The sequence below is a fragment of the Symphodus melops genome, assembly GCF_947650265.1.
Source record: "Symphodus melops genome assembly, chromosome: 17".
NCBI lineage: Eukaryota > Metazoa > Chordata > Actinopteri > Labriformes > Labridae > Symphodus > Symphodus melops.
In genome coordinates this window covers 10,843,384-10,870,411 of record NC_136707.1, presented here as the reverse complement: position 1 = coordinate 10,870,411, position 27,028 = coordinate 10,843,384, and the positions used below count along the sequence as shown (strand labels likewise).

Sequence of the window (27,028 nt, the reverse complement as noted above, 5' to 3'; positions counted from 1 at the left end):
GATCATCTGGAGAGAAGTATACTCAAAGGTCACAGTGTTTGTGGCATAGGTTCGTGAAGATGGACTTTTTGCATTGAAGGTGGCCAGTAAGTAGTTGGCTGTGAGGGATATAGTGGAGGATTAACAGGAGGGGGGTGGTTGTGTGCGGCGACTACTCAACAGTCAGTGGTGCTGGATTTGTCAGGAGTACGCTTGTTTGGTTTCTAAATAAAAATATAAATTATAAAAAAGCCAAAGAAGATAGACGGAGACATCGGCAGAGGGTAAGTGATGTCTTTTATTGTTCTATGATTAATTTGAATTTATTTTTATTGTTTTCCTTTTTGTGATTGAGTGTATTTTTTTAATCTATTGATCAAAAGTCAGAGTCTGGTATTGTCTTATCTTCAGCATTTAACTCATAGTGAAAAGAATGAGGGAAGAGAAAAAAAAACCCTGTGCATTAAATAAGATGATCATCGCACATTTTAAGGCTTTAATTCAAGAATTACTCGACCATGAAACTAATCAGGATTAATTTTGGAGGCTAAATACACTCTAATAACACCTTTTACCACTATTTATTCCCCTGTCATTTTTATTTATTTATTTATTTTATCTCTGCTCGTTTAACTGTTGGGGAAATCTGGTATGAGGCAGCCAAGGACACAGTAAGGGTTAGAGTAAATGTTTACATTGTTTGTAATAGTTAAATTCTTACAGTACATTATAGCATTCTGATGAATGTATTTAATGAAGAAGTTTCTTTAAGAGAGAAACATTTCATTTCACACATATTGCACGATGCTTTTCCGAAACTGGAATAGATTAGTTGAAGTGGATTATCAGAGGCTAATGCGAAGCTATTTGTAGAGTCTGTGTTCACGTGCAGTCACTTGAATACACCTTCACACTACCTCAATGTACTGTGACAGCCAATGTGAAGTTTCAAGTAATGTTACTCTTAAACCATGCAGTTTGATTTCTGGGGAAGAATCAAAATAAGCTGGACTTGATGTCACACACTACTCCTTCATGCAGAAGGAATGTTTGGGCTTTTGTGGCCTTTTAATGCTCCAGACAAAAAACAAACCATGGAAGGTCCTGATATCTACTGCAATTTAAGAGCATGTTGTCATACAGGTCGCAAAAGGTCATGGGCATAATAAAATAAGCTTTGAATGACTATTATAAACTGTACCAAACAAAACAGCAGTTTAAAGAAAAATGAAGCCCAAAACATTGTTTGATTAGAACTGTCATACTTCTATTTCATGTCTTTTCTAGTCATTCCAATGTAACGATATTAAAATCTCAAGAAGATGACTGCAATAAATATGTTGCAATTCATGTTACATTCTCATTAGGATGTCACAAAATTTGGGAAAGTACAACACCCAGTGTTTTTTGACCCAAAGATGTTAATGAAAATTCTGATGAGATTTTGAGTTTCTTTTTTTCATCCAGCTGTTAACAATATTAACAAAAAGTCTAGTTGATGACAAAAGCCACAGTTACTAAGATGTGCATGTACATACCTCCAGTATTTGAGCAGGGTATGGAAAGCCTCATTGGGCCTAGACTGAGTTCAAAGCCATGAGCTTTTAGATGGATAAAATTCCCCACTGGCTGTTCACCTCCAATCTGTCAGCAGGCGGATTGGAAACCATTCGAAATGGCTACAACTGTCTGAAAAATTAGGGACAACATGAGCAACATTTCTATATATAATGTACATTATGTCTACTGATGTCTTCTTTTGTGGCACATAACTTTAGGTGTCCGGGTTAATATAGCAAAAATCTGATTCAGGGAAAAGTTGTTTTTTTTTGGGCAGAAGAAGTCACCTGCTGGACAAACTCAGTGTGGGAATCTCCCTAAGACATGTTCCAGTGACATTTTAAGAAGAGAAAAATACTAACTAAAATTTAGATACATCCAATTATATAGGGCATTTGAATAAGAGACATCAAAAATTATTTTTAAAAAAAATGATGAAAGAAACACACAAAGAATGTATGTTTGTTTATTCTATGCTGTATATAAATGGCTGTTGTCTCATTTGGAAAACTTATTTTATTTGCAAGACTTTTATTAACCTTTTTGTCAGTGGCATTTGATATATTCAGTGTTGCTTTTTGATCACTATGACCCTTTAAATTAGTGTCATACCTGCTTTAGTTTGCCATACTCTCTAACAATAGTGCAGCATCAACTTAGACAGCATCATTCTTTTAACTTCACTTCACCTTTCATATTGTCTGTTAAGGTTTTCAGTCATCAAATTCATCATAACTCAAAGCTTGATTCAAAAGGCCACCTAAACCAAGTCCATTTGCCTTTTTGATCAAACTTAACATTCAGATTTCATTTACTTTTGAAAAATTCTGACCCAGCAGACAGAGAGCTAAACTGACAAGGTTTCTGACTCACTGATGTAAGATTCTGGCTGCAGTCCAGCCTAAACCTTCAATGACCCAGATAACAGCTGTGCACATTATCCTGATTTTGGGGTGTTCTGAACCTGAGCTAAGATGTCATGATGTTAAAAAAGAGCCCTGGTAGGATCAGCAGAATGAGACAGCATAAACAGACAGCTTCTCTCTAAAATACATAAAGCAGCAACATAAGCCGCTGGCTGATATTAGACATTTGTTTAATATCAAATATGCATACACTTTCATTTACCTTCAATATGTCCTTTCTATTTTAAATAATTTAATATCATTGTTTTTTTAAGTGACTGCTCCTTTGAAAATCAAATAAATCTAATGGTTGTGGGATTCCCTTAAGAGTTTTAATTTGGGGAAAAAAAAAAAAAAAGACAGACCATTTTTGGTGGACAACAGTGGACGCTTCCAATTCACTATATGAGCATTGTTTAGGTATTTGCACTCAGTTGGATTGGCCAGAAAAGTATACCTCTCCTATTATATTGCCTATAAAGAAACAAATACATGTAAACAACAATCCTTTACAGGTCAAAACAATGAGGACTTTAATGAAAAGTAAAACATGTCAGCTTTCATAGGCTGTTCATTTTCATTATAGTCTATGTAGCATCAAATTGTTGTTGATAAAAATAAATAAATAAATAAAAACAAGCTAAAGGCCTACTCAAAGCTACAACCCCCGAGGACTTTATTATTAGAAAACTTCCAACAGAGAGCCTGACATATTGATCTCAGTTTAAGAGTTAAACTTCAAGTGATCAGAATTTCCTCTTTGTTTTGGTAAAGACGTAGTTTTAAATAAGTCAAATAAGTTATCTTTGTGTTGCTAACGTTTTGGGAAATGGTCTTACTTTCCATTGTGCAACGATTTAGATGACAGGAAGACGACCATCAACAAATTACTTAAAGTTTTCACAGCTGCTATCTTAGAATAATGTTTTAAAAACTACTAGCGCTGTCCAAATGAAATACATTTTACCTACCTCTCGAGTTCTCTTGTCAACATTTTACAGGTCATTATTTTAACCAATACTGCTGTGCAGGAGAATGTTCTGTTTGATTTTGAATTATGTGCAAGCCTTTATCTATGAATAGTTGTTTTCATCCAGCAGAAAGTCATACTTCGAATAGAAACGCTTTATTGTATTTATATTATTTCCTTTGTCAGAACCAGACACTTTTCCTCCTTAACAGTATGTCATGCTTAGAGCTAACTGGCTGCGAGCTGTAGCTTTATTTGAACAGGCACTGTACAGACATGAGCACCAATCTGTCCATCAAATCCAGATAACATAATTTTCACAACAACACACATGGACACACACACACACACACACACACACACACACACACACACACACACGCACACACACACCTTCCACTTTAATCTCATACTTATGCAATTCAGGGATATAAAAGGGATAATATAAATAATATAAAACAGCTCCACCAAAATCAAATCTCATTATGGAAATATGTTGTGTTTACTGTGTATTCCTCTCCTCTGTCATGGGAGGGATAATCACACAGAGGGGTGGGATGAGGGAGACATGATAGTGGGATGGGCGGAGAAAGGGGAGGAGTCCATAGAGCCAAACGTCCTTAATTTGTTTAAGCTGAGGGATTTTCAGATTACCTTTGGCAATTAATCTTGTTACATAGCCGTGCAGCGACAGAGTGGATGTCTACAATGGCTGAGGGCTGTGTAAGTGTTAAAAGGTTATTGTGTGTAAGAAATGGGAACTATTGATGCCCATTTAGATCTTTATATTTTGATAAGTACAATTTACAAATGGCTTGATTTATTGTTAAAACATGTATTCTAAATATCCCAATAAGAATAAAGGTTGTAAACAAGGTAAAAAAAAGAATGAAAATCTTTATGTATCAAGGTGTGTGTGTGTGTGTGTGTGTGTGTGTGTGTGTGTGTGTGTGTGCGTGTGTGTGTGTGTGAATGGTAAATGGACTTGAGCTTGTATAGAGTTTTTGTAGTCTTTTGACCACTCAAAGCGTCTTTACACCACAGATGTCACTGCAGGTATCACACCTTCAGTATACCCTCCACAGATGGCAGAATCTGCTTTGTTAAGTGTTATGTATTACATATTGACACAAAGTCTCATGGCTGCAGGCGCTTGGCATCAAACCCCCAATCTTTCTTGAAAGACAACAAACTGAACCATTGGGCCACATCAAAAGGATTATTATGTGAGAGTAATGAACTGCAGAGCTCAGTTTTGCTGCTTTTTGACAAACTGCTGAACGAAGATGAAGAGCGGATCAATTAAGACAAATTTGGGCATATCGAGTTGAAAAATTGTTTTCCAAAATTATTTGTTTGTTAGCAAGATTTACAAAGAGCGCAGTCAAGTGTTATTTATATAATGTCACAATTTAACAGGAATATTCAAGCTCAGTCTCTTTTATTAACACATGACTTTAAGCTGGCTGGGCTTATTGCTGCCTTTGTGGTCACAGCAGATAAAACTGATTTGTCTTTCTGTTGGATTGTTTTAACCAGATACAGATAGTGTTTATCTTTCTGAATAGAAATCAATTGTTGCACTATTTACCCCCTTGTCGTAGTGCATTTGCATCCAATGACAGTTAGTTGAGCTATCTTTAGTCTTAAAACCATTGGTTTGAGAAAAGAAAGAATTCCACCAGACTGTGCCAAAGTTTTAAACCTGTGTGCCCCCCTTAGAGAAAACATCCTATACAGAAACTTCTTATGACAACAAAACGGTCAATTGTTTGTTGTTTTGTTTTTTTAAACATTTTTAATATGTTCCTCCAGTCATCATTATTTTATCAAATCTTAAACCTTTACAGTTTGTATGATTTTCTACTGATTTGCATTTTTTTGTTGCAATGTTAGATAAATAAACAGAGAAACAGAGATTAACCCTAACCCTAACCCTCCTATGACCATACCTTCACCTGCATTCACAAACTCCTGCACTCTCAGCGGTAGCTTTTAGATATTTGCACATTGCAATTTTCTGAGTATTATTATGAAAAATCTGATGAAGTTGTTATTGTTGGGCATGGAGGCAGGAGCTCATATTTATATCTGAATTAACATGGAGGAGATTGTCACCTGATTAACCTTAGAGTAAAATTAAACATTGCACTTTTATGGAGAGACATGCTCTATCTATCTATCTATCTATCTATCTATCTATCTATCTATCTATCTATCTATCTATCTATCTATCTATCTATCTATCTATCTATCTATCTATCTATCTATCTATCTATCTATCTATCTATCTATTTATCTATCTATCAATCAATCTATCAATCTTTAATCAATCTTTATTTATATAGCGTCAATTCATAACAGGCGTTATCTCGAGACACTTTACAAGAAGCAGGTAAAGGACCTTACTGTTTGTCTGTTAACATTAACAAAAGAGCAGGTAACAAGACCATGCTCGTTGTTATGTTTACAAAAAGCAGGTAAAGGACCTTACTTATCTATCTATCTATCGCTTGTTCTTTGTGAAAGCTGTCAGTATTTGTGTGATGCTGGAATCATAATTGTAAATAAATGGTGCGAGACATGAGACTGGATCAGGGATGAAGAGTGAGAAAGGGTTACATGGTTTAATGCCAGGGGAAGGGTCAATACAGATCAAGTTTCAAAGGACACACCTCAAGAGAGAACACATGTGACCCAAGTTTCAGTGTTTTTGGGGATGTGAAAGGTTTCTTGATTTTTTATTCGGAATTAGTATTATTTTTATTAGGAATTCACTGACTGAATCTTGTTTTCCCTCTTGTAATTTTACAGAGCCATGCGACTGGTGAACGTGGCAGGTGCGCGCCTCCGCAGGGCAGCAGAGGAGGAAAAAGAGAGGGAACCCCCACCTCCCCAACCCCCCTCGCACCACTCCAACCACCAGTTTGCCAGCATGAAGAACAAGTTCTTCAATGAGCTCACACACCTGCCAAGTGAGAAAACATGCATTTATAAAATATATAAATCCAACATGCAGACATAAATACACTTCAACCGACACACCATCATCAACCTCAATCACTCTCATCACCAATTGAATTCCATTTGTTTCATGTCATCATTCTGTCCTTTTTCATTTCTTCCCATGACCACTCTGCTCTGTCCTCAAGATCATAAACTTAAAAGTAAGTTATTCTCTTGTTATATCGTTTTTCCTGTTCATAATTAAAATGCATATACAGTATGTCATGTCTCGTAACATTAACTCGTAAAAAAACAACTACATATTGAAAATGGAGGTTCTGCCATGAGAGTACAAGTTTTACGAGGGCGTTAAGAAAATAAAACCTTGACCAGCATACAATGGTAAATGGACTTGAGCTTAAAGCACTCTTCCAGTCTTCAGAATGATGGCAGAGGCTGCTATGCAGTGAGAAGTAAATCAAAACTAATCGCATTCATACACCCATGATGCAATTTGAGGTTAAGTGTCTTGCCCAAGAATATATCGGACATGTTGCTGCAGGAGCTGAGTATTGATCCCTTGACCTTCTGATTGAGAGAAGTTGACTCTAACTGAGCAACAGCTGGAATAGTGAAAATGCCGGAATAATGTATATTTAATGTATATGTCAGGTCAAAAACTAACATATTGGACATTTAAGTCATTATTGGATTTGAAAAAAAAAAGTCTTCTTCTGGGGCTGAATTTTAACCATGGAACCCTCTTTATTGTTATGACACCATTGCTGATCTCAAAGTTCTTTTTCTTCAATGCCCAAGTCTAGGTCACCTAAGCTTCACCCCTCACCCACCTAAGGTCGCTGCTGTTTCTTATCAAACTACACAGTCCAACACTGAAACCTTTGTTTTTCCTCCAGTGCCCATGTGGGCTGTGGGAGCCATTGTGGTTGTGGTCCTTGCCCTTATCGCTTGCATGAGTTTCTGCATCTACAAGAAGTGCTGCAACAAGGGCAAGAAGCCCAAGAAAGTCCGTGAAAGGAAGGGTGGACGAGGCCGCAGAAAGAAGGATAAGGATGGAGAGGATGGGGAGGAGAAGAAGGTAAAAAAAATAAATGCATAGAGGAAATCTATGAATGAGAGTTTTGTCAGAGATTTTAACTTCCGACATTTCTCAAAGCAACAGGGTAAACATAGTTTCACTGGTCAAAAAATGTTAACTCTTGGATTGATGTTCTAGTTTGAAAATCACAAAAGTGGGAAAAAAAAAAGAAAAAAAAAAAGGTCTGATTAAAGAATTACCAATTTACTTTTTACGAGATAGACTTCTTGCCTTTAAGAGTTAACTGAGGATACTGATGTAAGAATAGTTTATCACAAAAACAGGAAGGTAGCTAAATACCAAGGCTTGAAAGTAGATTTTGTGACAGAGCCACAATATGCTTCCCTGCTTTTCCATGCTGAACATGTTGACCTTGCTGCTAGCAGTAACATCATGCTCGATGTAAAGGTATACGCAATTATCGTCTCATATTACTCTTGTTATTATATTTCAAAAAATGTCAAACTGTTCTTTAACGTTGGTTAAAATGATAGATTTTAGAAATATGCATCAGAATAAGAAAATCAGTGTCTTTCCACAGACTGACAGATGCAGTTAGGAGCTGCAGCAGTGCTCCCTGTTTTCTTATCCGACTGTGATCACTGCTTCAATATCCACAGCTGTTTGGCTTTGATCCAGGTTAATGGATAAAATGGCAGCTTAAACTGGAAACAGCCAAATGGGATGACAGACTCAGAACTTCTGTTCTGTTGTGATTATACAGCTCAGAGACGCTTATGCTAACAGGCACGATTGATATATTCCTCAAAGGTATTAAAACTCTTAAATAAAATAATTGTATCTTAAAATAAAGCTTTAAAATAATGTTGATTGTCTTTTAATCTAGAAAATATTGCCTTTTACATTTTAATTCCATACCTAAATGCCTTTATTTGTGCTTTGCTTGATAGTATCAGTATGGATTTGACTGTAGAGGATATGTCAGTGGAAGCTAACAGAAAAGGTGACAAAAAAAGTTAGAGTAAGTGAGTAAGAGTTAAATCAGTCAATCGCAGATTGAGGGAGTAAAAGTCACAAATTCTATTGCATCTTGTTGCTTTAACCAAATACAATACACAGTCTTGACATTCATTTGTATTTATATGCCCTATAAATGATGTAGTAATTCATATTATAAACTTCATGGCTAATGAGAAAAAATACATTGAATCATTAAAGACACCCTGCTGACCTATTAAAGCAAAAAAAGAAAAACATTCAGTGTTAAATATGCAAACACACCTTGAGTTTCTATGAAGCTTGACATATTTGAATATACATATATATATATATATATATATATATATATATATATATATATATATATATATAATGTATTTTATATTTTATATATATAAAATCAGAGTTTATATATATATATATATAAACATTTAAATGTACAAAACCAAGGTTCTCTTAAAAACATTGCTCTATGTTGCTTTACTTGTTCAAGAACTACAAAAGGTGCCTGTAAGACCCAGGTGTCTGTATTTTGTCTGTAATTTTAACTTCAAGGCTCTCTTTTATAGACTCCTTTCATACTAAATATATATTACCTTAAAACTGAATCACATTGCATTGTTAAGAGTGCAGTTGTAAGATGTTCTGATGACTGCAGGTGTTCATCACTTCATTGGGTCATTTTACAGGCAGTCATAATCCAAATTACAAGAGAACACTCCCTTAAGGATGGGCTCTCTTTAACTATGTATAACTCTGCACACATCCTTCTGTGACATCAACATATAGCTTAATTAAATCAGTATATGTGAAGAGAAATATACACTACTGCAAAACCACACTTGCATGAATATGTGTCTTTTAAACTACATGTCTATAAACTATTGTCTCTTCCAGGATGGAGAGGACGAGAAAGAGGAAGAGAAGGAGTCCTTAGGGAAACTGGAGTACACACTGGACTATAGCTTCACTGATAACCAAGTAAACTTAATCACAGTTTATGTGGTTTCATTGGTCTAAAATTAAACTGGGATTATGGACACATGAAGGCCTGCAGTTTGACTAAACTCCCCCTTCTTCTCCAGCTTATAGTTGGCATCCTTCAGGCCCAGGACCTACCAGCCATGGACATAGGTGGGACCTCAGATCCTTACGTTAAAGTCTACATGCTACCCGACAAGAAGAAGAAGTTTGAGACCAAAGTCCAGCGCAAGAACCTGTGTCCGGTTTTCAATGAGACTTTCAACTTTAAGGTGTGTACATAAATACTGGAGATCATGTTGACAATTAAACAAGAAGAGTGAAAGTGTTAATTTTAAACTTCTGTCCGTCTCCAGATACCATACAGTGAGTTGGGTGGTCAGACTCTGGTGCTCCAGGTGTTTGACTTTGACCGTTTTGGTAAACATGACGTCATTGGTGAGATCAAGATCCCCATGAACTCAATAGACCTCGGGCAACCAATACATGAATGGAAGGATCTTGTCGGAGGAGAGAAAGAGGAGGTAAAAAGTACCTCCTGTTCATAAAAATAGACCTATAGGATCAAAATATTTTTTTTTGTCAACATGTCACAAAAGCAAGGTGCAATTTGACATACTCATGTTTCTTTTTTCTTTTACAGCAAGAAAAGCTTGGTGATATCTGCATTTCACTTCGATATGTCCCCACAGCTGGTAAGCTAACAGTTAATATCATGGAAGCCAAGAACCTGAAGAAAATGGATGTCGGAGGACTGTCAGGTAAACACATTAACTTACTTGTGGCGTAGTGTATCAGTCATTTGGTTCCATTATATAATATCATGCCTTTTTCTCAGATCCATTTGTTAAGGTGGTGCTGCAGCACAATGGAAAACGACTGAAGAAGAAGAAGACCTCAGTCAAACAAAACACTCTGAATCCTTACTTTAATGAGAGCTTTAGCTTCGAGATACCATTCTCCCAGATCCAGGTTTGTGCCTCTCAATTTATTTTTCCTATTTACTAGTTTTTCCTGATCATAACTTATCTCTAAAATGAAAGATGTTGGTCATAGGGACAGAAATAGCCACATTTTTGGATAATCCTCACATGGATAGCACATTAGCAAAAGGTCTATTTCTGTGCTGTGGAAAACTATAGAGAAACTTTAAAAGAGTCATTAGTCTCCTGTGTCTGAAGGAAAGCAAAATATAAACTCTGACAAAGTAGGTAGCTGATTATCCAAACTTACTTACCAATGTGTTCCAATTTAAAAACTGCTTTGGGTCAAGTGCTAAAATCACATTAGCCTTATACTGTATTAAGGCAAATCAACAGTGTCTTTCATTGAACCTTGACATCTTCCTAGATTCTTCATTCATTACGACGATCCTCTTTTTTAAATCCTTGTTAATGGCACACCTTTTTATAAAGGAAAGCCTTCAGCTGAACCCAAATTACCCACTTAACAGCATACAAGCTTTTTATATGGCTGTCTAAAATGTACATGGAATGTTTGTTGAACAAGAAAAATATTCCCTAATACCAGAGAAACAAACTGCTTCTTCTTATAAGCCAAACAGAAATATAAACATGCAGAACATCTTTACTCATTACGACTTCTTCTTGTCTGCTGTTTTCATAAACAGAAAGTCCAAGTGCTGATCACCGTGTACGACTACGATAAGCTGGGCAGCAATGACCCAATCGGAAAGTGCTGGATCGGCTACGGCGCTTCAGGCGTGGGTCTTCGCCACTGGTCAGACATGTTGGCCAATCCCAGGCGTCCGGTGGCCCAGTGGCACTCGCTGTGCCCAGAGGAGGAGGTAGATGCTGCTCTGAAGGCCCCAATCCGCTAAATTTATTATAACACATGTATTGTTTACCATCATCTGCATAGAGGGGTATTATTTTTACTGTAAGACCCCAAGGAATGACTGCTAACTTGAACAGTAATCTTTGATGTTTTTCAGTATCAATTTTGTAACATTTGATATTGGGATCACTTTGTACGAATGTGTGCTTCATATTTTTTGCATACATACCTTAAAAATACATATGAAGGGAAATTTGCATATAAATAGCTTACAAGCTTTGATGGTAAAGGCTAACTAACAACTGACTGTTGCACTTACATAACATTAGACAACTAAGAAGACAATTTTAAAAAAAAAACCTAAATCCAGATAGAATTTTAAGGCAGAATTTTAGCACCCTTAGGAAAATCCTGAAAACTACACCTCCCATCATGCAACTTTCTTTTGGCCCTACCTCATCATTGAATCTCTTCATCTTTCACATTAAATGCTCCGAGTTCATAACACAGGCTTTATGTTAAAATCAAATATCTCTACTCCAGCCATAAAAAATGCAAAGATTTATACTGCAACTCTATTCTTTTTTCCTTTAGTTTGCTTCTTGTTAACCTTGGTACTTCTCTTATTTTCCAAACAATGTACACTTGATTTGTCCTGGGAAATGTATTGTATTTGTTTTTTGGTCTGTCTTCTTGTGTCTTCTTCTGTACGTGTATTTGAATGTGTGGAGACTCTTCTTGGAGTGTCTATTGAGTGTGTCTATTGATATGATGTGTGTATTATGAAGCTTTTTGAGGTTTCACCTTTGAAACTTATTGTGTGATTGTAAATAAATAGCTGAATAAATGAAACTATACAACAGATGGTTAAGTAGATGGATGGACGAACATCAACACACACTGAATTAATACCATCATGTGCAAACATTATCGCTTTTCAATTGCACACAAGCAGAAAGTATCTGTCTCTCTCTCTCTCTCACACACACACACACACACACACACACACACACACACACACACACACACACACACACACACACACACACACACACACACACACACACACACACACACACACACACACACCCTAACCCTTTGAATGATTATAGGTTTATGATATATCGTGAGTACATGAGAAGCTTGTCCTCTCTTGTGTAATCACTGATAGTGTCACAGTAGCTTCCAGACGTCTTGATATTTATGTTCATTTTCTAAAGTAAGTTATCCTTCTATGAACCTGTGATTATATTATTCCCACTAACCCATTTACACAATGAACTCCTGAGCTTTTTAACTGTAACAGCTAATGTGCTCACATCTCACACCTCACTAAAAGATATTGACTACCTGAGGTCAGTGGAGGTTTTTATATGCTGATCTGTTGCAGTAAGTGAAAGACTGGATTAACAGTGTGCCCTCTTAAATCCTTGTCTCACGCACTGATCCAAACATGTGAGGCAGGAATTAGAGAGGGGAGAGGACAGGGGTGGGGCGTTTACAGGAAACATAATTACAGCAGAAAGGAGAGGAAAATAGAGGAAAAAGAACAAGACTCTCAACAAGACTTAAACAATGACTCGCTGCTTTTAAAAACTGCCTCAACATGAATGGACATGAGCTTATGTAGCACTTTTCTATTCTTCTAACTACTCAAAGCGCTTTCACACAGCATGTCACACCTACCCATTCACAGTCTTTCACACACTGATGGCAGTGGTTGCTATGTAGTATCATCAGCAGTAAGTACTTCATTCATACACTACCTGAGCAAAGGGAGCAATGCAGGGTTAAGTGTTTTGCTCAAAGACACATCGGCCATGTTCAGCTTGAAATTGAACCCTCAGCCTCCTGGTTGAGAGACGACAACTCTACCAATTGAGCCACAGCCACTATAAAAAAAATAGATCAACTATAAATAGTTGATCTGTTTTTTCTGTCTTTGGTAAACTCATTACAGACATGTAGACCTAAAATAAATCTTATCAGAAAGCTAAGGATAAACAGCATGATTTAAAAAAAATAAAAAGTCTGTTGGGACTCTATGTCTAATTTGAGTGGTTATCCAGTTCTGTGTGTGCACAAGCTTTTACATCATAACACTCTTTAGTCTGATCAGAAAGCAGTGAGCATGTTTTTCCACCTGATGGAGCTCTTTGCTTTTGTTTCATGTTGATCAGAATAAGAATCAGAAATACTTAATTAATCCCAGGGGGAAATGTTGTTGTTATAATTGCTCTCAGACACAGTACATAAGTAAGAAGTGTAGAAATAATTCAAGCCTGTAAAAATAAAATAGAATAGAGATAATAAAATAAGTGCAAGGTAGGACTGGAATAATAAGCTATGTACAAGCACAAGTGACGTAAAGACGTTTCCCAAGTTAATTGGTGATTCTAAATTATCTGTATGGGTGACATATGTGATATTTTGAATGTCACTACATGGACACGCCTGTGTACATACCTCACTTTTCACCCAAATACAGCTTGAATCGGCTCACGCCCACATTGACCCCAGGCAGGAAATCAGATACAGTGGCTCCATCTTGGTATGTTTCACCAATAATTGTACGAACCAAAATGTACAGTTTGTTCTGATTCATGTCTATTCAAACAAACCTTTACCTAATAAGTAAGGTTTATTACAATGACTGTATATGCCATTCAGACATGTTATTACCAAACAAATACGATAGCTTCTGCTGCTGATGTAGAACGTTATGAGTCATGCAGTGTTATGAAACCACAACAGGGCCCTATCTCTAAACGAACAACAACTAAAGATTTTTGTTGACATGGAACAGGAATGAACAGGACTTTCTACAACTAACAAACTGGTCCACAATGACGGCATTTTTTATTTTATTCATTTTTCCCTTTAACTGTAAGATCCAAGGGGTTTGGACATCAAATATGGGATTTTGTCGAGGTAACCAACATCAGATAAATTACTGTTCCTGTGCAACTAAAAAAACCCACGCAAATCTGAAAAGCAAGACAAAGGTCACCTTCCCATCTTTTTATTTATTTCTACTCATTCTTTATTTCCTTATCTTTTCATGTCTCTGGCTCTCTGCCTATAGGTCACTCAGCTTGTTATATATTTTATGCTCCAGGTAAGATGGAAGTTGATTAAACTTCAATCTTGAGGGTGTAGGGAATAGGGGTGTCAAAAAATGTCTCTGCATGAACATGCCCAAAAGAATGCTGGATTTGATGTGTGATCAAAGCAAACCATGCTATATTATGGTATGTGCCACTACGACAATCTTTTAGTGTCTCATTTTCAATTATTTCATACTATTTTATGAATATAGTTGGTCAACCAGAAGGTTGGGGGTTCGATCCCTAGCTTCTGCAGCCAAATGTCCAATGAGTTCTTTGGCAGGACACTTAACCCCAAGTTGCTCCTGCTGCTTTGGCGGCAGCATAAATGCATATAAATGGAATTAATTCATACTAATTGACACTTTCCATAGCAGCCTGTGACATGAACATTGTGAGAAACTGGACTGTGGTGTACCCATATTGATGTTTTTCAAAAGAGTAATATACGCTAAGGATCGACTTTTAAACTAAATTTCTAATTTGAAAAAAAGAAGCAAATTAGAGGCACATGAAAAGTATGCGTATAGAATTGTTTAACTTGCTACAACAAAAAAATCCAAGTTCCAGTAACACATTTTTCCTCCTTATTTACTTTTGTGACTTTTTGGTATATACATACTATCACCAACTAAATAAACACAATAAACCAGAAAGAACATTCCCTTAAAGGAATGTATGAAAGGGTCATATCGGGGAGGTAAAATCCCATCATTTAAACTTTGATGATGTGCTGTCAAGGATAAAACATTTTGATTTGCTAAATATATTTTACTGTATGTAAGATGATATCAAACCTTTCTCTTTGAGCACACTCGCTATTGTCACCAACTCACCTGCAGTTTGATTCCTTAAGTGACATTATTGATCTTAGCGAAAGAAAAAGCAGTTAAACAGAATATTATCAGCCTTGGTTCTATGATCAACCCATATGGAATAATTACCATTTTTAATTTATTTATATGCATGCTTGGTGAAGTAATAAAGTACAGTAATACATGTGGTTTTATTATTAATACATTTTATCAAGAAACTTTTACAAACAGAAAAGGCCAACAGAGCAACTCTGATACTAGAGGACTATGAGGAGGACAATGTGAGCTTACTCCATCCCTTCATTGCCACAGAACTATTTACTATCTTTGTGCCTTTGTTTTCTTCTTCTGTTGTCTTTTACTTCCAGCGTCCGCCAACCTTCCCTTTACCATGGACCTTTTTGCTGAAGGAAGGAGAGAGGAGAGAAGGAAGGATGTAACAGGGACTTTACAAAACAGATCAATCAATTCATTTGTATTTGCACAGTATAGCACTAATTGATTACAAAAATTTTAAATGTCAAGACACTTTAAAAAAGAGCAGGTTTAAAAGACCTTACAAATTGTAAATAGTGAGGTCTTACTGTCGGCTTTTCATGGTGTGTAGTAATGAAGCTACTTACAATTTCTGAGCATGTTGGATCCTGTTCAGCAGCACAGTGATCTGCAATGTGCAAAAAACCCAAAACAAAACAAAAAAACCCTGAATTATTGTGATAGAGGTCAATCAAAAAAAAAAGATCTTCCATCTATTAATGTATTTGTGAGGCCTGACATTTCAGAAATAATGACAAGCTTGACACTCTTTCCTGCTTAATTACCAAAGTCATTGTAAAAAATAAAAAAAAAAGTTAGGAAAGGATCAGTTAGAACTGGGAATCCTGCCAGGATAATATGTTGGTCATGCTGTTTGTGACAACGTGAATACCTCGTATTTCTGGTGTTTCATGTACTCCATGAAGTCAAACTTATCAGACTCCAGCTGGTAGATACAGTTCCACATCTCCTGGGCCCGTTGCCTTGAAACACAAATTTAAAGAAAGGTGTAAGAGTGTTACTAATAGGTATCTGCTTCTAAGTTCTTTTAAATTCAAGAACATGGATAACACAGCTACAGAGTTAGCGTTTAAGATATACAACCAATATCTTCATTCTTATCATTTCTCATTAAACACAGGAAGCCACGTGAGATGGCACACATCAATTAGTGTAAATCAACCAATAAGACTGATGTGAGAACATTTAAGCAGTTATAACAAATAAATCAAGTGGTGAAAAAATAACTGCCTGTTTGAAGGTCTGGTGACGGACAGAATGAAAGGTCATTAAGGATGGTCTAAATCTTTAAAACCTCTAAAAGTCTTTTACTGGACAAAGAGCGAATATACATGTACAGCCCAGAGTGTAGGAACAGTCATTTACATTTTTATCTTTACAAGGTGTAATAAATTTGAGTACAGCATCATGAATTCTTACAAAAGGACATGTTTTACATTGGTAGGTCACATGGGAACTTTAGAAAGCTGCACTGTGTAATTTCTGAAGATCTGAAAAGCTTTCTGAAAATCAAAGAGAGACTCACTTGAGCGTGTCTTCTCTCATGCTATCAATTGCCAGCGGCTCTCGTCTCTCAGACAGAGTCTTCTTTTTGATCTCTCTGCCCGTCAGACGCTTTCCCTTCCTCATCTCAGCCTGGGACAGAACACAACACACACATATCAACAGCTGGACCACTGAGAATAACATCTGTTGTAATAGAACATTGGCCGTTGTCTGACCTTGTTCAGGAAGCCTCCAAAGTTGCCAGAAAGCACTTTCTTTTTTTTGGCATCATCATCAGCCTTCTTCTTGGCCTCCTCTTCCTCTTTTCTGTGACGTTCCTCCTGACAGAGGAGGAAGGATGGAATGGCGAATAAGCAACAAGACCAAGTAACTTTTAACAATTAGTAGTGGTTTCATATATAGGCTACAGTTGTTGAGAAAACTAGTACAGGATATAATAATCCAATGTTAATATTTTATGCTTTGTGTGAGTTACCGCAATCCTGTTTTGTCTGTCCTTCTCCTTCTCTGCTCGGACCCGCTGGATCTCTGCTCGCTCGTAACGGCGGCGCTCCTGATAACAAGGTAACGATAACACATGGTCATGCAATATGAAAACATTAGTGTCTTGTCAAAGGCTATGAACTGCTGTGTTTAATTATATAGTAACATCTTCCTTTTCATTTACACAGTGTGATAATGTTGACATTTGTCATTTATATAAATATTCTGGTTTATATATATATATATATATATATATATATATATATATATATATATATGACATCTCTATCTTTAATCAAACATCTGCATTGTGCGAAGAGACAAAGCATTATATTTGAGAACCAACTATAGGGGTTAGTATATAGGGTTGGGTTGGCATGATATCATTCTATCTGTAATGTATATTGCAGCTTATAGTGTAACTCGTTACACTATACTTGTATATGTGTAATGACAATAAAGTTGAATCTCATCTCTCATCTCAACTTACGATTCGCTCCTTAAGCCCGATAAGTTCTTCCTCATCCTTCTTCCTCTGCTCAAAGTGGACGTCGATCAGAGTGTGCAACTCCAGTAAGTCCTTTTCCATACGCTTTCTGTGTATGTCCTGGTGGGGGGCAGTTGAAATGTAACTGATACAGTTTTTTTGAGGTTTAAGAAATACATTGAAATGGAGCATATTGATTCATTCACAATATCACAACACAAAGTATTGTGACATAAACATTTTTCGATCACACAATATTTCTAAGTATATATAGAGTAGAAAGAAACCATATATCTGTTTTAAAAGCTTAAATCAGTTATAAAGCGGTTTACTTACTTGCTTAGTAATTAGCAATGTTCATGTATATTGCTAGAATTACTTCTTCTATTGTCAGAGTGTGCTTAGTTAATAAAGAATAAAGGTTAATAAAGGGGGTTTTTTTTAATGTGCAAATTAACCCTGTGACAGATGTAAAACTAAAGTGGCCCTAAATTTCCCAGACAGAACACCTCATTTGGGATTAGAAGATATTCGGGATTAGAAGATATTTTACAACTTTTCATTTACGATTTATCTTTCCTTTCCTAAGCTGCAATACCAGCATCATTGACTTCAAGGTGAATTATGCACATGACTGCCAAAAGGATAAAAATTACTCTCATTTTATAACTTACATCAAAGTCCACCCTATCACCCTCAGGAATCTTTGGGGCGGAAAGTTGAGGAGCAATAGGTCTGAGGACAAATAGTAGGCATGAAATGACGTCATTTTGAGAAAGCATTCGAAAGATACATGAAAATGAGAAAAGAACAGTGAGCGTACTTGGGTTTTGGGCGCTCCTCCTCTGTTGATGAAATATAAAATTAGGGTCACATGAGCAAGTAAAAATCTTCGAAGGAATGTATTTGAGACTGAAAGATATTAATTAAATATTAATTTAACCAAAAGCACAAGAAGCTTGAAATAAGAAAATGAAAGGGAGCGAGTTATGATGAAAGAAAAGAGCAAGGACAACATTTTAAAAAAACAAACCCACTATCCTTACCAATCCAGGGTCATACTGAACATCTTCCCTTTAAGACGATGACCACTTTCATAGGGTCTTTTTTTTTTTTTTTTTTTTAAAGTAAGGGCTCATTGTCTTAAAGAAACTGTTAGACGGATTTGTAGGATTCTATATATTTAGGTCCAACACTCATTGCAGTTGAATTCATAAAAATATATTTGATTTTAATGTTAGATGATTTTCAAAGAGGAAAACAACTGAGTTAGCCAACAAAGGGCTGGGGCATTTTGGGTTTGTACTCGTTCTCACCTTCCTCCTGGGCTTCTTGATCTGATGGACCAGCAACAAGAAGACAGAATGAACGATGGAAGTATGAAAACAAAAATAAAACATGTAGAAATTAAAGAGTTATTCATGATGAGAGTAAACAATACGAGAGTAATGGAAAAGAAAAGATGAGAGGCAGGAGGGGGAGGAACAAAGAAAGAAATGGATGATGACTTTAGAATTTGTAATTGAAAGAAATGATTCCAGGTAAAAGGTTGGAGAAAGGTGCTAACGATTAAGAGAAGGAAAAACATTTACGATAGAATGATATACTATGACGTAAGGAGTCAAGATCAAAATAAAAAAAGAAGGAAAGGATCACCCCAGATAATTAGCGGACAAGGGAAGAAGTGAAGAAGATTGAAGGGAAGAAGTATGGGTGGATTGGAAGTCCCAAGTTCATATTTGATCATGCAGCAAACAGTTAGACATGTTCAAAGAAATATATTTTCAATTTTGATTTAGCCAACCATTTGTAGATAAATGTTGCCTCATCTTGTGCCCTTAAACATGGTGAGACTTGAGACTTTACGTGAAGCTTTACATTTTGAGAGAAGAATTGATTTTGGAATAATACATAAATGACAGAAATATTATGGTGGACTTTTTTTTCTTTGTTGTAAATTATTTAGCAATGGCTACAATAGCAGGCAATGAAAGCAGCAGCAAAACATTCACAACACAAACACAGGCATAATCACAATGTCAATGGATAGGTTTAGGTGTAAAATAGAATTATATTTTATACAGGATGTCAAAAGTGTATTATATGGGTTATTATGACTGAAGTCATCATTGACACTTTTTGCACTGCTAGTAATAAAATGCAGGTAAAATGGTGATGGATGATGTGTTATCCTACCTTGGTACTCTGGCTGCCCTGATGGCCCGAGACAGCAACATGTAAGGATAAAAGGGGAATTGATGGTTTAGAGTTATAACTATGTCTTTAACTCACACAGCTATAAAGAAGTTGAGAGTATAATATAATGGGTTCCTTGATACTCAAACAAATATATCCCCAAATATGTATGGTACGTTTATCTATATTTTTTGGTACCATCATTAATATGTATTTGACCAAACCGTTCAACCTCCGGACAGCAACCCTGTTCATTTTAAGACACTTCAAACCTTACCTCCTCCATCCTCCTCTGTCTCCTCAGGTTCTTCCTGCTGTTCCTCCTCCTCTTGCTCTTCTGCAGACCCAGAGAAACATGAATATCTGAACTGATTCATTCTTTCCTTTTATTTTTGAAAGATTCAAAGTATGACCTAAATATGGACATGTCTTGCTGAACTTACCCTCTGCCTGCTCCCTGTAGCAATGAGGGAAAAAGAGCATGTTTAATAAATAATAAAGCTGAAGCAATTTCACTGACTTAAATAAGTTTGGATAAATGATTAGCCTTGAGTGATGGTGTTCTACTTACTCGTACTCCTCTTCTACGTCTGACATGACTGGAACTGACATGAATGGTAACAATGAAAAGTAATCAACAAGATTAGCAAAACACATACCAGAAGAGAATAATTTGTGTTTTGATGTATTCATAAGAGGTTATTCAGGGAAGCTGAAAATATCAAACAATAAATAACTAAAAACTCATGGTCAACATAGACTAAATCATTCTGACCTTGTTTCTGTACCTATTTTCTAAAGCTTTGAACTACTTCTCTGTCTAGTGGTGTGCACCAAGGATATGTCCAATTTTATTTATCCAAGAATGCTTCCTTCAGGTAATTTTATCAGCAATTTGAAATAATCTTATCTTATCTTTTATGCTGATAATATTCAGCATGCACTACTAGGCAAAGTTTTTTTATTTATTTTTATTTTATGTACTTTATTAGTCCCTGAGGGAAATTCAGGTTATTGGGAAACATAATTTTAAATGCAGACCCGAATCGCACACATGAACTGGACCTAGACATGCATTGTTGGAGAGATGTCAAGTGGGGTTGCTGCAGACTGCTACACAGAGAGCACACCAGAGCAGTTGAGGGTTGGTGGAGAGTTGGCCCTTGCTCAAGGGCACCAGTACTTTGGAAGTGCCCTGGCACACATCAGCTACCACAACAACTTCCGGATTTTGGTCCACATCTGGACCTGACTGGGCGACGCTCCAGTTCCCAACTCATGTCCTAACGGTCAACTTAAACTCCGAATAGAATGTCAACGTAATAATGTCAACATGTATTGAAAAGATATTCAGACAACTTGCTTCAGAAACTTAACTGAATAGAATTCTAAAAGTCTTGCGATCTCGTCATTTAACCATTAAGGATATCAACCATTCAGCATTGCTACTTACAATGGTTGCGGAGGAAGTTATCGCAAAGATTAATTTTATTGTGTTTAACATAGTAGATTATTTGGGAGATTTTATCAACTATCATAAAACAATTACTGGATATGTAGAGAACAATGTGTTATAAATGCAGGCCTGAAGGCTTGGCTGTGCATAAATACATGGGTGAGTCATTAACAATGAATAACACATGGCCTTATTCATCTATAAAGAATAACTATGGAGATATAAAGACACACAGATGCAAACTAATATTGTTCAGCTATAAATTGTCCCTTTGAGCTGCCATTGTCCTGGCATAAAACCACCCATGGACAGACGTATACAGTAGCTGTTTGCTGACACCTTCCTGGCACAGGACACAATGAGATTGATAGACATCAACAGATGAGAATGTTACAAGAGTTAAACACAGAAAGACCAGGAGGTATAAGGTTACTCTCACTTTCTAGTGTCCTAACTCATCGCTCCCTCTACGTTTGTCCTCACTCACTCTTCTCCCTCAGTCCAGTTTTTTTGTCAGCTGCTCATTGAACAGTTTGACATGCTAAAGGAGTAGCCGAGGAACACATAATGCATGACAGTTTAGCTTCTTTTTTTTTTTTTTACAAAGGTTACACCAAATGTGCTCAAACATAGTTCTTAACTTTAGAAGAACTATAGCAAACAAAAGTTCCCTTCCTTTTTAATTTAAAATCAGATTAAACAAGCAATAAACAAACCAAACATCCATGTACTATCAACTCCCCACTGTGTCGTACCCTCCAATCATTCTTTATATCTCTCTGTCATCAGGAGGAATTTAGAGTGACCCTGTGACTCTGAGGTCATATTTGTAGTCAGAAGCTGTCATCAACAGCTCTGTCTTCTCTTAGCCCTGTCTGCTTTACTGCCTGTTGTCATGCCAGACCCAACAGCTTAGCACAGCAGGCACCATCAGTCCTTTCAAAGGCATTTAAATAAGACTCAAATCTTCCATGCACTGAAATGGAGCCTCCTTCTATTTGTCTTTACAGAGCATCTGAAGTGATAAGTTGAAGCGTTTAAAGGTTTAAGCCTAAAGGTTGTTTGACGTTTTGGAAAATATGTGTGTCTTTACGGTTAATATAAAGCTGCAGCTGATAGCCAGTTAAAGAGTTAAGTACAAACTGGGAGGAAGGAGAAACAGTTGGAAATACAGGCGGCTTATCACAATTAATAATGTTGTGATGAGATCAAAGAATTGTCGCCTGAATCGACAGCTCACCTCAGCTTTACAGAGCATTATAGCCTTAGTATGTGCAGCTCATTGATTCTCTCATAAGTATTATGTCTTTACTGTTTTGGTTTACTTTCACCACATCACGTCCTTTGCTTAGTTTCTAAAGAACGCAGCTGCTTTTCAACAACACGGACACAAAGGTCTAAAAAATCTACTACATACTAACACACATGTACTAGAAAACAGACTGAAAGAGTTAGAAACCAGCTGGTCATCACTGATAAGCTTTAGCAGGTAAAGAGCCACATATGATGAGGTGTTGGTGGAGACCAAAAGAGAGCTAAAAGACACTAGATGGAGGACAGAGTTTCACATTACAAGTTCACAAAGCAGCTTCAAATGTCCTGAATGTTGTTTTTGTATTTTATTCTACCACTCAGTGCTAAGCCTGCCGATTTAAGACTAATATTGATCAGTCTGATAGAAGAAGTAGCTTATACTTATTAAATGTATGTGGTATGTAGTTACCGTGGAGCTACTCAGTCACAAGTAATATCAACCTTGGATAGGCCCTTCAAGTTTCATGGGGCCAGTAATTTTTTACCCTTAAGCAGCCTATATACTCAGAAGGTATGTAAAGGTGAGACTTATTAATAAGTCCATGAAGAATGAGGAAGAGATTTTTGTGAAGAAAAACTGGCTGGCTTGGACAAAAAAGGGGATATGGTAGAAGGGTATGGTTTCAGGCTCGAGCATTAATGGAGTTCATTTTAGTCAAGGGCAATGTATGTGAGAACAATAAAGGAGAATGGGTGGGCATTTGGGTAACAATAGCCAATACACTATTGATGTTTAAGAGAGGCTTGGCTGTGAATAGAGTCTATAGAGAGGAGAGGAGGAGAATACGAGACTTTAAAAAAAGCACATTAAGTTGTGTATTTCAATCAATTTAAAGCTGGGCAATGTCTTATTATCTTGTATGCAAACAAAGCTGTGTGGGAAATGAGACACAATGTTGCCTGAGAGAAAATTCATCAAGAAATATTGCATATGTTATGGAAACGTTGCACTAACGAGACAACAAAAGGAGGTTCGCTAACCAGACGGCAAACAGGGAACCTGACACTAAACTGAACTGATCTTCTCATGTTCCACACACACACACACACACACACACACACAACCAACAGCATAGATAACATTTGTGCATGCAGACAGGTGTTTAATACCTTCTAAAGTTAGCTAGCCTGACCTCAGACTGCCAGCATTTCTGTATGTGGTTGGCAGTGAACAAGCACCAGAGCAAAGGAAGAATGTGAAGGACGACAGGCTAACTGCACACAGACACACACACACACACACACACACACACACCCATACTGAAGTCACAAAAGCCTAATTAACTGTCAGAACTTTGACATCTTCTTTAAGTGATGGACATGCAAGCTAACATCCCTGTAATATCAATGATTTCTACCATTTTCTAAATGTTTTTTGGTCATATTGTTAGGTCAGTTTGACACCTCTTTCTATCCTAGAGCAAGTGGGCAAAGATTGTCCAACATGGTGGTGGAGGAACATGTTATGTCTGCAAAAAAAGCAGATTGATTGGGATTATGACATCATGGCTACATCTCATATAATCATTGTCGTGTCCAAAAACATCACCATGTAAGTATTGCTGACAGTGGAGTCACTGACCCATTCAGTTTGGTAAGAAAATCAATACTGAAGCTATGGAAATGCTTCGGACGTAACAGATTCTCAAAATCCCTCCATTGTGATGGAGGCTTAATTAAAGTTTCAAAAGATAACAAAAACAACAACAAACCCAGAAACTCACCATGTGGTTCGATGTTTTCATGGGTATTTGAGGGGTTATTTTGTAATGTGGATGAAAAGTCCCTTAAAGATAGGTCTATACTTAGTTGCTGTTACAGTATTTAGATATTTGGATGGTTGTGTTAAAGGAAGCTATTAATTAACATTAATTTTATTCATGGTGCAAAAATAACGTTTTTAGATTGAAACCTTGCTTGATATAGATCATAATTTTTTTTATTTTTTTTTAACTTGACACTCTTGTGTTTATAAAGTATTTACTGTGGTAACTTTTAAAGATGACACTCAAGATTTTGCATCCTTTAGTGAGAAGAAGTGTTCAGACAAACATGCTCGCCAGACAAAATGTGTGTTTTCAGAAATTCAGAAATCATCAAGTTACATAGCACTGTTGATGTTTAAAGTTCCGTGGAGGAAAAATGTTGTCGACCACCTCAATGCTCTCTAGCTCAGGCATCCTAATAAAAAACAAGACGCTGATAACATGCATTGTTTTGTTGAATAGGAAGGATGATAATCTAAATTTAAATATTAAAACTATTCAGCCTTGAATCTTTGGATTGTTAGTTATATTTCACACTGCTATCATCCTATGAGAACCAAACCTTTAGGGAACTTGTTAGATGACAGACGTACCTGTGTGGAGGTATCGCTGGTCACAGACGAACACAGACAAACGGACAGAGACAGACTGAGTTTTATACAGAGGTGGAGGGGTTTTGTGTATGTGCTCTCTGAATGAATGTGTGTGTATGCATGCTGTGAGAATGATGGAGTGTCCAAGTGAACAATACAAGAATAACTGTGAGTATGTGCGCGCAAATGTGCGGATTTGAGTGCATGCGTATGCGGTCAGGGCTTGGGGGCCACAGGTGGATTAAGCAGAGGCAGAAAGATAAGCACCTCGTAGGATTAGGGAGAACAGAGGGATGACCTCACTGGATAAATGGAGGGGTGCATCAGGACAGGAGGAGAGGGGGATGACAAAATAAAGAGGGAGGGGGTATGACTGATGGAGGGAGAGACAGCTGGCTGGGAAGATTTGGCAGTGGAGATAAGGGACAGAGGAGAAGCAACTAGTCAAAAGACAATGATAGTTATAGTTTGAATATTTGAAACCACTCAACAACCTGGGGTGAGTAGAATGAGACATAAAAAGTATAGTATAGAAGATAAAATGTGTTTGAAATTAATGCAAAACTACAGCCAGTTTCTTATGCAGAAATAAAATCTCCATTTCCGAACCTTTAAAGCTCATTAATCTCTCGGCTTGATTAGAAACATTTTTGTTGCTACCGTTTGCAGGGCCATGCGAGCCATTTACCCCAGTGTCGAGTGTTATGCTAAGCTGTGTGTCACAGGCAGAACTTTTTATTATGTGGTCAAGAAACACTGAAGTACCTTTTCCAAAATTAAAAACAGTTTAATCAGTTTGTGAGAAATGAGGTGTACGTTTACAGGTCCTGTGAGAAACATTTGATGGTGTGTGCTGATTTTGGCATACATTATGGATGAAGCAGCACGTCTTACTGTAGCTCTTGCGAGTTCCTGCTGTCAGTAAACAGTCAGTTAAACAAGTCCGTTTCAGAAGCAGGCCCTGCAACAGACTGTCTGTCTCACAACCAGCCAAACACTCCTCATGTTGTGTATAATGTGTTGTGTAATCTTTTCTTCTTCTTTTTTTTAATCCCCAAAGAGTTTGCCTCGAAGAACTCTTTCACATCAGACTCAGTAATAATTAAGTTCATATAAACAACTGAGTCATTTTCATACAGGAATCTAAAATGGTAAGGTTTATGTAAAAGGCAACTTCAAATCCGTTTGAGAATCATGGTCGGCTTTGAACTGGATTTGTAATCTGGAAGCTTTTTGCTTTATTTTTAAACCAACAAAAAAATCTCAGGACAATCCAATGTCCATCAGTGACACCACTCAAAATGTGTGTGTGTGAAAATATACTCATTTTACCATTGTCTGTTTGAAAATGTAACAGCTACTTTTAGTCTGGACCCACCAATGAGTGGACCAGGCAGAACAGATGTGGATGCTCAGCAACAATAGGAGGAGAGACATAAAGAGGAAAGAGGGAGGGGACAAACAGACACAGAAAGGATCAGAGCAGATCCTGAAATAGAAGGTTGACTGCCTCACTTGTTTGTTTTTTCCATGAAAGGGGAGGTTTCTTGTTCACAGGAAGAGCTCCACACAGAAAAGTAACCACACTTTATCTCTAACTGATCCTACTTCTGGCTGCGGAGCATCCGGATTGGATTATGAAGGTCACAGAGCTGGCTACATTGTTTAATGTGTTTAAGAGGGAGGTCAGAACGGAAAGTTCCCTTAGTTATGATAGCTATATCAAATAAAAGTATTTACTGAAAAATTTGATTTAAACTTATCCAACTAAATCTTTAAGAAGGATTTTAACTTCCTGTTCACCACCTGCATGAAGAACCTAACAACAACTCCCTCCAAACCAAAAGAACTGAAATATTGCCGGAGTTTCTTTGGTCGTGATGTGGAGTCTTAGTCCGAGAGCAGATTGGCACCACTCAGAAAAACTATTCCTGCATAAAGAAAAAAAACACTTTACAGACTCTGGTATCTGGTGCTGTTTTGGGTCATACATGAAATAGGAGAGAAAAGGAAACTTATAGAAAACATCATTTTATTGATGAAGCATCATG

At 36.9% G+C, this 27,028-nt stretch overlaps 3 protein-coding genes across 6 annotated transcripts in view; 1 reads left to right on the top strand and 2 right to left on the bottom strand.

The window, feature by feature from the left end:
• The first annotated feature begins 126 nt into the window (after positions 1-126).
• On the top strand, positions 127-12,059 carry syt5a (synaptotagmin Va). 2 transcript variants are annotated; one of them, XM_079366373.1, is made up of 10 exons: positions 127-263; positions 6,229-6,389; positions 6,567-6,581; positions 7,278-7,459; positions 9,317-9,400; positions 9,505-9,672; positions 9,757-9,924; positions 10,044-10,161; positions 10,239-10,372; positions 11,031-12,059. In XM_079366373.1, exons 2-10 carry the CDS (start codon positions 6,233-6,235, stop codon positions 11,238-11,240), a joined length of 1,236 nt encoding a protein of 411 aa, XP_079222499.1. In that variant the 5' UTR covers positions 127-263; positions 6,229-6,232; the 3' UTR covers positions 11,241-12,059. The 2 variants fall into 2 exon arrangements, with proteins under 2 accessions (XP_079222499.1, XP_079222500.1); XM_079366374.1 differs by lacking the exon at positions 6,567-6,581.
• Positions 12,060-15,305: 3,246 nt separating this feature from the next.
• Positions 15,306-20,798, bottom strand: tnnt1 (troponin T type 1 (skeletal, slow)). Of its 2 annotated transcripts, XM_079367268.1 has the most exons (13): positions 20,292-20,798; positions 20,126-20,185; positions 19,849-19,866; positions 18,969-18,989; positions 18,476-18,497; positions 18,327-18,387; positions 17,656-17,772; positions 17,158-17,235; positions 16,898-17,002; positions 16,702-16,811; positions 16,048-16,138; positions 15,743-15,783; positions 15,306-15,523 (listed from the first exon to the last, which is right to left on the bottom strand). In XM_079367268.1, exons 1-13 carry the CDS (start codon positions 20,329-20,331, stop codon positions 15,478-15,480), a joined length of 810 nt encoding a protein of 269 aa, XP_079223394.1. In that variant the 5' UTR covers positions 20,332-20,798; the 3' UTR covers positions 15,306-15,477. The 2 variants fall into 2 exon arrangements, with proteins under 2 accessions (XP_079223394.1, XP_079223395.1); XM_079367269.1 differs by lacking the exon at positions 18,969-18,989 and having other exon boundaries at positions 20,292-20,790.
• A 6,194-nt stretch (positions 20,799-26,992) lies between these two features.
• pih1d1 (PIH1 domain containing 1) overlaps positions 26,993-27,028 on the bottom strand; it is a 10,817-nt gene continuing 10,781 nt past the window's right edge. For both annotated transcript variants that reach the window (XM_079367266.1, XM_079367267.1), the window contains exon 11: positions 26,993-27,028. This exon is cut by the window's right edge and continues 76 nt beyond it. The gene's annotated coding sequence lies outside the window, so the exon portion shown is untranslated.